Source organism: Pelophylax lessonae (assembly GCF_965119305.1).
Source record: "Pelophylax lessonae genome assembly, chromosome: 1".
NCBI lineage: Eukaryota > Metazoa > Chordata > Amphibia > Anura > Ranidae > Pelophylax > Pelophylax lessonae.
In genome coordinates, this window is record NC_138768.1 from 121,642,080 (window position 1) to 121,654,594 (window position 12,515).

A 12,515-nucleotide genomic window follows, 5' to 3' on the forward strand; every position below is an offset into this window, starting at 1 on the left:
AGTGTAAATACATACAAAATGTATTGGTATAAAATTACATAAAAACCATCACAAAGATGAGTATGCACAACAGTGCAACAGCATGCTCCTGAACCAGAAGAACCCGTATGTGGTCTGACAAATAGCAGGGTCTGTGTCTGAGTACCATAAAGATGGCCGACCTCCTATGCTCAGATCAAAAGGGTTCTAATGTGCAAATATACGCGTTTCGCTATACAGCTTCTTTAGGGATCCCATTGGAACTAGGAGACATAGCATAATAAGTATACATTGTATAGTATACAAAAATACTCATCAAAAACATAGAATTCATTACATAAATACATATAAAAATATTTTGAACAACGATTGTACATAATACATGTTTGATTTACATTTACAATTTTAATTCATTTTCAGCATTAGTATATGCTTTATTCCTGGGTTTGAGGGAGAGACAGGGCACACCCATGATTTTTTTTTTTTGTATCCTGGGTGTGCCCTGTCTCTCCCTCAAACCCGGGATTAAAGCATATACTAATGCTGAAAAGGAATTAAAATAGCAAATGAAATGTAAATCAAACATGTATTATGTACAATCGTTGTTCAAAATATTTTTATATATATTTTTGTATACTATAGAATGTATACTCATTATGCAATGTCTCCTAGCGCCAATGGGATACCCTGAAGAAGCTGTATAGAGAAACGTGTAGTGATTTCTTGGGTATATTTGCACATTAGAACCCTTTTGATCCGGGCGTAGGCAGTCGGCCATCTTTATGGTAGACACAGACCCTGCTATTTGTTGGACCACATACGGTTTCTTCTGGTTCAGGAGCATGCTGTTGCACTGTTGTGCATACTCATCTTTGCGATGGTTTTTATGTCATTTTATACCAATAAATTTTGTATGTATTTACAATATGAAAGATTGTATGTGTTTTTGTGAGATTAACTAGTGGATGTCTATAAAGTCCTACTATCTTTGGGGGGGGGGTTGGTTTTTCCCCCTCATTTTTGTTCATTCACATTATGGGATGTGGCACCACTATATCTCAGATCATGTCTCAATTTTTGCATGTACATACAATTTGTCCTGAAATTATTTTATGTTATTTAAATAGAAACAAAGGATTAGAAGAAGAAAATACAGTTAACAGAATGAATAGCCATCACAAATAACAAACCTAAGTAATGATACTGTAAGATTTCCTTTTGTCCATCTCAACAGATTCTAAAGGGCGGAGTGTTCAAACAAGATGACTTGAGTCTGAGCATCTGGAGGGGACTGTTTAAGTGGTCTTATCAAGTCAATTTCAGGACCCGGCAAAGGGTTTAGAGGTGAAATCCGAAAATGATCTGTCATCTGGTACCTTCCAGACTGATAACAACTATAATATTCTAGCACACTGTCTACCTGGCTTTCAGGAGTTCTGAGTTTTCTCTTCAGTTGAATTATTTTAAATGTTAGAACTACAATGGCCACACAAGAAAGTATGAAAAATAAGAGTAAAATATAAAAAGAATGATTCAGACTTTGGGCTTTTTGTTGGCAAATCACAATGGGTTTAAGGGACACTGTAACTATGTCTGGTGGCAGAAAACGTTCTCTGTCCTTGGTAAAATTTACTGGAGGAAGAGGAAGTATATCCTCAGGTGACTGCTCATCAGTGCTCTGTGTGGTGTTACTCTGAGTATTACTGACATTTAATCCAGGGGATGGCGATCCAGCAGAAAATATTAAATCTATACTTTGAGAACTAAAAAGTGGTTCATATGTGGCACTTTTCATATGGCTGTACATGACTTCAGTTGTAGCCTGAGAACCCTTTTTGGGTGGAGTATCTGTTGTAGTAAAAACACAATTCTTAAACTCAGAAAATTTCACATTACCCAGTGGTCGTTTCTGCAGTTGTGGTGGAGTTTCACAATGAATACTAAATTTATACGATGAAGACAACAGAAAACTTCTGAGGCCCAACAAATTGCACCCACAGTGCCAAGGATTATAACTTGCCAACAAATAGTTTAAAGAGATCAAATGCTGAAGCACTGTAGGCTGCATAGATGTCAATTTATTAAATGCAAGGTTGAGAACTTTTAGAGACGGCCCCATTTCTTCAAATGTATCATCCGCAATAGAGGCTATGCCATTATGGTCCAGCTGCAGGTTTACCAAATGAGTCAGGTGAGTGAGAGTTTTCGAATCAAGGGTCCACAGCCCATTTCGACTTAAGCTTAGTTGTTTAAGATTACCAAGTCCACTAAAAGCCCTGTTACTAATGGTTTTGATGTTGGCACTATTTAAAAACAAATATTGCAATGAATAAAGACCTTGGAAAGCAAAACTGTGTATTGATTCAAGCTGGTTATTGGACAGTGAAAGTTTTTTAAGACCTTTGAGTAATCCCAGAGCATTGGAAGGTACTTGAATTAAATGGTTGCTGTCAAGGTTTAAAATTTCAAGGTTGTCTAATTGACGCCAGGCTGTGTCAGATATCCGTGAGATATTGTTGTTGGCTAAATTTAGAGTGTGTAGCTTAACCATCCCAAAGAATATATCACTGCCGAGGACACGAAGTTTGTTGTTCTGAAGATACAGATATCGGACTGCTTTCAACTGGTCAAATAACCCTTGAGGAAGGACATCAATCTGATTTTGTTGAAGATGCAAATAGTGGAGATTGAAGAGCCCATCAAATAGTCCAGCATCTAAGCGATGAATGTAGTTACCGTTGAGATACAAGTAGTAGAGTTTTCTTAGGGAAGTAAAGGCTTTAGGATGGATGTATAAAATGCTTGAATTGTTCAAATACAGTACAGCAAGCTCTGTATGTTCTTTTAGCTCATTAGGAAGTATATTGGTAAGGTTATTGCCACTTAAATAAAGGAGAGTCACTGTTTTTGGAAAGTTTCTGGGTATAGCAGCTAGGCCCAAGCTGCGGCAACTAACCTGCTTCTCCGTGCAGCTCTGGCAAACAGTGGGACAGCAAAAGACCAGCTTCTGCAAAAGTATCAGAAAGACATAGCTACACAAAGAGACTTGCAGTGGGGTGAGGATGTTTTCTGATCCATATACGCACCTTTGTTTGCTGCTCATAATTGCTGTGGCTAGCAAAAAGCAAAACAAACAGTTATAACAAGTAAACCACTTACAAAAAATAATTCTTTTCATGTTCTGTTACCTGTGGAAAATATTATTCTGTCTGTTTTATAAATTGTACTTCTTGAAAAGCCGGCTTTATCGATACACAATATATGAATGCTATCAAATATTTTGGCCACCAATTCCATATGTTTTCCCACAAGAGTAAGAATAAAATAATTATGTAATATGCAGAACATGCATGATCTAATGACTGGAAAAATAGAGAGTACCAATATACAGATGCTTGCTTTAAAAAAATTACCATTTCAAGTTTTTCATTATATTTTATAAATAAAATGATTAACTCAATGTGCATGTATAAAAAAAAAAAAAAAAACGCTGTTTCACTGTATAGTGTAACATGGTGTTTGCAAACCCTGCCAGTTTGGCAAGAAAAACGTGATATAGAGAATACATTTCTCCACGGGTTCTTAATCTCTTTTACGACATGCTGACACATATGTAAGGTGGCAAAATGGTGGACTTTAATGCCCACACACCCCACATATGCAATGCTGTGCGGTTGTTGCTTATGCGCTGAAAGGGAGCTCACTGTGCGATCTCAACACAGACAGCTCTCAATTCCAGCTACATATCTGTAGTCTGCATGACTGGATTCCAATCATGTGACAGTGGTCACATGATTGCAAATCCTTCCAGGCCCCCCCCCCTCAGGGCATTCTGAACTATTAACCGTTTGCCGACTGCCCACAGTATATTTACTGCGGCAGTCAGCCCCTCCTGGGCAAAGCGACGTAGTACTACATCGCTCACCCAGGAGCCTGTAGGGGGCGAGCGCACGCTGCCGAAGGCGCGCTCCCGCCCCCGCTCGTTCACGACCACCCCCCTGATGTCCGCCGGCCACTCGCGATCTCCCGCTGGAGAGGGAGAAAGGCAGGCGGCTGAGGTAAACAAAGCCGCCTGTCATTCTCCCTGGTGTAACTGCAGAGACTATACGATCCTGCTATGTAGGATCGTATGTCTCTGTGGTTACATCACAAGCCACGCCCTTTACAGTTACAATCTCGCCCCTAGGGACACACTTAACCCCTTGATCACAAATAAAGTTAACCCCTTCCCTGCCAGTGTCATGTTTACAGTAACAGTGCATATGTATAGCACTGATTACTGTAGTAATGTCACTGGTACCCCCAAAAGTGTCAAAATGTTAATCAGGGGTCCGATCTTTCCGCCGCAATGTTGAAGTCCCGCAAAAAAAAAAAATCGCAGATCGCCGCCATTACTAGTTAAAAAAAATGACATAAATCTTTCCCTTAAACGTAAACGCAATAACTTTTGTGCAAACCAATCAATATTGCGATTTTTTTTTACCAAAAATATGTAGCAGAAAACAAATTGGCCTAAAATGTTAAAAATTTGGATTTTTACATTTTTTTGGGGGAATTTCATATAAAAAATATGGAAAAAAATTGTTATTTTTTTTAAAATTGACGCTATTTTTTTTTGTTTATAGCGCAAAAAATAAAAAAATCGCACAGGTGATCAAATACCACCAAAAGAAAGCCCTGTTTGTGGGAAAAAAAGGACGTCAATTTTGGGTACAGCGCGCACGACCGCGCAATTGTCCGTTAAAGTCACGCAGTGCCAAATCGCAAAATAGGCCCTGGTCTTTGAGCAGCCAAAACCTCCGGGGGTTAAGTGTTTAAAGGGATGCCAGGGTGGACGGGAAGGGGTTAAATACCTGTTGTAAGGGGAAAGACTAATGAATATAGTTTGTTTACCTTGTGGTATTTTACAAAATGTGTAATAGAAGCTGATTTTACTGGGATTCTGATTTTCTGGGAGGCAGAAAAAACATATACATTTCCTTATCCAATGCCTTACATACATATAAACAAAATACTTTCTTGCCAATCAAAATACTTAAAAGGACAGGAATGCGTTCCCCAACACACTTAAGCCAATGGTATTAAACATAAAACATAACCTTTATTAATATTTAAAAAAAAAGATTGTGTGTGAACGTAAAGTGAATGTAAATGAAACAATAAAAATGATTTGCTGCCATGTGGGGATTTTTTTTTTATCCATGCACTAAATTTGCACTATAACCTTGACAAAGCCTTCCTCTAGGCAAAACATGTAGGTCAATTCAGTTGGGAGCACTTATTTGAGATTTTGGGAGTTGCATTTTTTTTTTTTTTTGTGGGGAGGGAGTTCTCTGGTGGCATTCTGAGAGATGCCATCATCAGCAAGTGAGCTTTACAGGCAGTGTGATCTTTGAAGTATCCAGTAGATTCAGCCAAGTAAGGGTATATCAGCGGAGGCAGTGTGACTAACTTGAATGTACTGCTAGCACAAGTGATATAGGCTGGGTGATCTTAATACCAAAGGACCTTACGGAATTTGGAGTTGAACACAAGCTTAGATCCTGTGATTACTTTAAAAAGAGCCTAGGTACATAGTTACATAGTAGGTGAGGTTGAATAAAGACAACAGTCCATCCAGTTCAACCTGTGTAGGTGTGTGTGGCTGTAATCATCTCACATACCCCTGAATGTTCTGATCCTTGAGATGTACGTCTAATAGTCTTTTGAAAGCCACCATACTACCCGCAGAAACCACCTCTTGTGGTAGAGAATTCCACAATCTTGTAGCCCTAAGATTGTAGATAGGTAGGCAGCGTGACCATCTTGTATGAGAGTTTCCTAAGTCAGCCTACCATATCATCAGTACAAGTAATACAGGTAGTGTGACTTTATTACTAAAGGACATTTAGTTATTGAAGCTGAACAAGAGCATAAGAAAGAATCGGTTTAGTGACTACTGCATACTCTTTTATACCCCTAGAGGCACTCTATACCTCCCCCTAAAGTGGGTACATATACATTCATATACACATTATATTTGAATATTAATAAAGGTTATGTTTTAGGTTTAATACCATTGGCTTAGGTGCTTTGGGGAACGCACCCCATCCTGTTAAATACAGAGTTTCTGGGAGGGACACAGCCCCAATTTAGTGGATGCCATTTCAGTTGTTGCTGGACAAATCCTTATTAGGACAGCTGGACCTAGCTGAGTGTCAAAGAGTGTGTGTGTATCTCAGCTCAGAGAGACATAAATGGCTGTGATAGTACAAACTGTTGGATCTGAATCTGTCAGGGCGACAAGAACTGCTGGATCAACTGCTGCTGTTCCCAGAAAGAAAACTGATCAAGTGACACTGTTCTGCATGGACTTCATAAGGCTTACTTGAGCAACCTTTTTTTTTTTTTTTTTTATGGACTTTGTTTTATGGCTAGATGCCTTACCATTTAAGTAATGTTTGGCTTGAATAAACCACTGGTTTTGTTTAGGAAACTGGATGTCTCGCCTCTGCCTAGAGTCTAATCCCCCACAATAGTTTAAAATCATATATGCCTATAAGGGCAGCCATAATTCCTCATTACATGCTTAGACTTTGCTTTTTGCATTACAGTACTACACAATGGTTGTGCTTTAGTACTCCTACACACACTGCAAGTCTCTGAGTAAGCCGACTTGTTACAAATAATTTATACCTGTGTGAATGATATTTTAACAGCTATTTCATTCGAAGTCTAAAAAACTCTGAATCTAACAAGTCTAAGAAACTCTGTATCTAACACAGTAACAAATATATGGAAACGTACAATTAAAATCAAATTCAAAGCATTACAGTAATAACCTAAAATGTTCTCACTAGACATACCCTATACTCTCAAAGGTAATTTAAAAACGATATTAATGTTAAATGCAGCCCTGTACATTAACTTGAAAATTTAAAGCACAACTAAGAGAAGGAAAGGGTGAGAACCTTGGTCAGGTTCTTATTACTGTGCCTCCATGGAGATTGCCCCCTCCCTTGCTTTCCCAATGTCCGCAAACAAAGTTAAAATATAAAAGACTTGGCAGAGGTACAAACTCTTTCACATTCTGCTAAAAACACTTGATTCTATTACTATTTGTGCCCCTGTTGGAGTTCCAGTCTAATAACGGAGCAAAATAGCCGTTGGGGAAAAAAAAAAAAAAAAACAGTTTTAGAACACAGTATGAAAAGAGGGTTGCTGTTAGGCATGCAGTTAATAAAAAACTTGGAGAGGTGTAAAATAAATGAAACATAAAAAATGAATGTAATTCACTCTATCATGTTACTTGCAGCTCTTGTAAAACACAGAATTAAGTAGCATCATTTTTAAACGGATTAGCCTATTACTTTCTTCCCTTCTGTACTTCCAACTTTTTTAGCACTAAATCCGTATGTTTTGTCTAAGGCCAAAAAAAATCATACATTTTTAATAGCAGAGAAATAACTAAACTAACTAGTATTAATGAATAACATAAATTATCTTATATTAAAGAATACAATGAACAACCACATTTAACCCAATAAAGCTAAGAAAAAGGGAATGCTACTGATGCAGTTTTTTGTTTTGTACAGAAACTATATTTTAGGAATCCTTTGCATTCTTGATATTTCTGTCCCAATTTCTAGATTATATTATTTATAAGTGTGCATTACTTTTATCTTCTTTGTTAATACATACAGTATATACAATTTATTCAATCATTTTTATATAAAACTAATATATATTAATTTTAGACATGTTACTACTACTAACGCAACAAAGATTCCAGAAGTCCGTGAACAGACTGAGTGAACAGAAAATGAACAGAATTAATAGCAAAAATCTTCCCAAGTGCAGAAGCTATTAGATGTACTTTTAGAAAGTTTCCTGCCTATCTATCTTACAAACCTGACCTTCACACACACAACACACACACACCATGCTGCCAAATAAGAAAACCAAAAAGTTGTCTTACCCCAAGGAGGATTGTCATTTTAGAAGTAAATTTGCAATTTATTTTGTTTAGTTGATACCGCCTGGGAGCAAATTCGTTTTAGTGTCTAGCTCATGATCTTTTTTTTTTTCCCAAACACTGAATTGTTATGCAGGAAATGCCTTACTCCCCATTGGTTAATGGAGCCGGATAGAATGTAAAAGGTTACCATGGATACAGGAAGTAGCATGCAGGAAGTCTTCCCATCCTTGTTAGTTAACTTTGTTAAAGAAAAAAAAAAATCTCCTAACTTCTATAACTGTGCTTATGTTTAACTGCAGATCATTGTTATTCAATTGGTAGAACCAAGTACGATGTTGAAAAAAAATAAAAGGATTGCAAAGATTGGGGTAGAGATGGGTTTTAATTGCCAGACATGAATCCACAAACATCTCCATACATTTTGCTCTGCTTTCTTTCACTGTGCATGTCTGAAATGTGCATACATGCTCACATCTTGGGGCACACTTTGTCATGGGTATGCAAAGTCTATTTTTGGTACTCTGTTTGCACTGCAGTGGGGCCTTAATAAAGTAACCCTGTTACTTATGGCCAAATCTCATAACATTTATATATATCGCCACTCTGCTGCTAACTGTTCTCCTTGATGGAAAAAAGTTGTACCTGAATAGCTGCAGACAGACACATTGATATTTATGCTTTATTAATTTTATGGACGTAAAGTTCTCAACCTCTATTGATGTGTTTTTTCCCCACACAGTCACCAGGTGGCCAATCCTCAAAGAGGAGCACTAGGCTCCCCCAAAAAAATGAAAAGTCAGCAGTTAAAAGTAATGTCTAGGGATCCAGCGATGTCCTCACTCCAACCGATTCATCAAACGGCTTCGGGTGCAGGCGCCAGCATAACAAGTAAGGGAAACAGGTGGAGAAGCCTTGCAGTTTCACAGTTGGTTTCCTACTGCGCATGCACAAGCCTCACTATACCTTTTAAATGGTCCTGTAGTCTTCTAGGACCTGTGATGTGTCCCAGAAGACTACTGGGGAAGGAGGGGACGGGGGGTTGCGAACATCTGGCTCAGACCGCAACAGTAAGTCAAGGTTTTAGGTACCTACTACCTTCCCCCCCCCCAAAAAAAGTGCTAGTGTGGCAGTGTGGGGGGGGGGGTGCAAAGAAGTGGAACTTCCCCTTTTGGGTGGATTCCACTTTAAGGGGAACCTCTTACGCATAAGGAATCAAATCCTTGGTTCTACCAAAATGGCTGCCTTCACACAGGGACACATTGCAGAAAAAGGCATGGTAAGTCAATAATGGGGAAAAGCTGCAGGAAGCGTACAGGTGACTAGTCCTTTGCTTGCCTTTTTTGGCAAAGTCTTCACAACACGTGCTTTTTAAATCCATTGGCGTTTAGGATTCGGGGGGGGGGGGTCTATGATCATGTGGTCACCATGATTGGCTGTCATAGCAATCACATGGTCAGAAAGCTCCCATCGCAAGTAGCGTTCTGGAGCTTTCCGTTAGCTCATGTGACGAGTGAAACACATCAGAGTTACGTCATCGCATCTGTGATGCCTTGACACAGACCGGAGTCTACAGACTGGCTTTCCATAACTAAATAATCTGGTACACTCGAAGGTGTGTGGATGCGGCAATCAAGGTGCATCTGAGGCTGTTCCCGGACCATTCTGGTGTCTCCATCCATACTGCTGGGGAGTGCTGAGACTGTTTCAATCAGCATTATCTTGCATACTTACTTGCATTCTACCCCCATCCAGCATTTCTAGCACCTCTATGTTTGCATACCCCTCCATGTTTGTACACCGCATGTCTCCGCAGTCATCCATCACCCACCTGCTTTGGACTATCCTATGTGCTACCCCATATTGAGTGGAAGACCCACACCATCTTTAACCACTTCTGGACCAGAAGGATTTGCCCCCTTAATGACCAGGCCCTATTTTTTGATTTGGCACTGCGTTAATTTAACAGACAATTGCGCGGTCATGCAACGGTGTACCCAAAAAAAATTTACTTCCTTTTTTTTCCCACAAATAGAGCTTTCTTTTGGTGGTATTTGATCACCTGTGTGATTTTTATTTTTTTGCGCTATAAACAAAAAAAGAGCGACAATTTTGAAAAAAAAAAAAAAAACTATATTTTCACATTCTGATTTATGACATGCTCAAAAAAAAAGTTGGAAAATCAAAATTTTTTAACATTTTAGGCCAATTTGTTTTCTGCTACATATTTTCGCTAAAAAAAAAAATCGCAATAAGCATATTTTGATTGATTTGCGCAAAAGTTATCGCGTCTACTAACTACGGGAAAGATTTGTGTCATTTTTAATGTTTTTTTTTTTACTAGTAATGGCAGCGATCTGTGATTGTTTGCGGGACTGCGACATTGCTGCGGACAGATCGGACCCCTAACTGACATTTTTGACACTTTTGGGGGTACCAGTGACATTACTACTGTAATCAGTGCTTAACATAGGCACTGCTACTGTAATAATGATACTGGCGGGGAAGGGGTTAACAGTATAGGTGATCAAAGGTTTAAATGTGACCCTAGGGGAGTGATTCTAACTGTATGGGGGTTGGGCTTGTGAAATGATCACAGAAAAATGCGATCCTACATGGCAGGATCACATGAGCTCGGTGATCATTTCAGAGAGGACGGTCAGCTGTGTTTACATCAGCCGACTGTCCTCCTATCTCAGCGGGGAGAGATTGGGGGTGTCAGGTGGCAATCGGAGCCGCCTGACACCCGCATCAGCTTTCCCACTGACGATCAGGAGCGGGAGCGCGTCGGCAGCGGCGCGCACTCGCCCCTTAGCGGCCTTCAGACAAGCGACGTATACCTATGTCGTTCTGCCTGTGGGAGCCAGCTTACCACTGTTAATATAACGTAAGCGGTCGGCAACTGGTTAAAGCACAGAACTTTGAACTAATTGAATGAGGGTCTGATTCACCTTCATCAACTACCCAAGGGATTAGACCAGGTCCCCACACCCAACATTCCCCTGGTCCCATCTCTATGCGTTTACGGCTTTGGTTCTTTTGGATAGGCTTTCCATTGTTTTCCCAAGCAGACCTGCTTTTGTGTACTGAGTGAATATTGTCCATCTCCAAAAACTGAATTGCCCTGTTTATCACTTACATCCATTTTGTATGTGTGTGGATGGAAGGGTGTCTATTGCAGCTGCCTGTCTGTGGTGACAACGTTGTCATTTTTAATATTGGTTATGGTGGAGGAAGAATATCTAGCATTTGTAGTTTCTAATAAAGATTTTTGTATTGATTTAATTATACTGGTCTGTTCCTCCTTGATGAAACTCTTGTGGACCTAGTCCTCTTTAATTATACTTCTGTTAGCCACCAGTAACTGTCGGGAGTGCCCTCTCGGCACAGCTGTTTATGCACGCAAATATGTGGCCGCTCAGCACCAAGGCCCACCTGCTGAGAGGCCCCGTATTTGCACGCTGTCGACACCAACGAGTTAAAGTTAATTTTTCTGTCTGTTATTTGCAAACCAATTTCATTCATGACTATGTTTGAATGCTTACAAATAACGCTTACATAAGTGTTTTTAGTGACTTCCTTTAGCTGCAATTCTGCTGTTCTATATTTTTCTTTCAGCGGTTTGACAAACAGCTTTTGGTTCATTCCTTTGAGATATTGTGGTAAGAAACTTATTTTGTCAAACACAGCTTCAAGTTCATTCCTTTGAGATATTGTGGTAAGAAACTTATTTTGAACAATGCTGTAAGTATTTATTGACTGTACCCCACAGAGAATCAATCAGTAAATTACAGTGTAAGTATCAAGCTGAGCAAATGAATTTCTTGATGTGAACATTATCCTAAGATTTAGGAATACATTGTTGCTGCACTCAGCAATGGAGCAGAGAGCACTCGTTAACAAGAGCTCATCAAATATTTTCCCTGCTACAGTGCAAATTACAGATGAACAACATAAAATAATGTAAACTAGGTTTTAAAAGCGAAAGCTCACTTCATGCTTGGAGAACATAGATCCACACGAAAATGTTACAGAGAACCATAAGCTATAGAAAGCATTAATAGCTACAGTATCTAACAAAAGGGAGTACACACCTATCACGTTTTTGTAAATATTTTATTATATCTTTTCATGTGACAACACTGAAGAAAGACACTTTGCTACAATGTTAAGTAGTGAGTGTACAGCTTGTATAACAGTGTAAATTTGCTGTCCACTCAAAATAATTCAACACACAGCCATTAATGTCTAAAATGCTGGCAACAAAAGTGAGTACACCCCTAAGTGAAAATGTCCATATTGGGCCCAGATTGTCAATAGTTTGTGTGGCCACCATTATTTTCTAGCACTGCCTTAACCTTCTTGGGCATGGAGTTCACCAGAGCTTCACAGGTTGCCACTGAAGTCCTCTTCCATGACGACATCACAAAGCTGGTGGATGTTAAGAGACCTTGAGCTTCTCCACCTTCCCTTTGAGGATGTCCCACAGATGCTCAATAGGGTTTGGGTCTGGAGACATGCTTGGCCAGTCCATCACCTTTACCCTCAGCTTCTTTGGCAAGGCAGTGGTCGTCTTGGAGCT

At 39.4% G+C, this 12,515-nt stretch overlaps 2 protein-coding genes across 2 annotated transcripts in view; both read right to left on the minus strand.

The window, feature by feature from the left end:
• IPO11 (importin 11) overlaps nucleotides 1–12,515 on the minus strand; it is a 926,630-nt gene that overhangs the window by 249,174 nt on the left and 664,941 nt on the right. The window lies entirely within an intron of this gene.
• LRRC70 (leucine rich repeat containing 70) lies at nucleotides 1,112–8,064 on the minus strand. Its single transcript, XM_082270222.1, has 2 exons — nucleotides 7,937–8,064; nucleotides 1,112–3,093 (listed from the first exon to the last, which is right to left on the minus strand). The coding sequence occupies exon 2, from the start codon at nucleotides 3,080–3,082 to the stop codon at nucleotides 1,217–1,219; it is 1,866 nt and encodes a 621-aa protein (XP_082126348.1). The 5' UTR covers nucleotides 3,083–3,093; nucleotides 7,937–8,064; the 3' UTR covers nucleotides 1,112–1,216.

Excerpts from the sequence above, each read along its gene's own strand:
- LRRC70 (XM_082270222.1), bottom strand. The coding sequence starts at position 3,082 with ATGAGCAGCAAACAAAGGTGCGTATATGGATCAGAAAACATCCTCACC.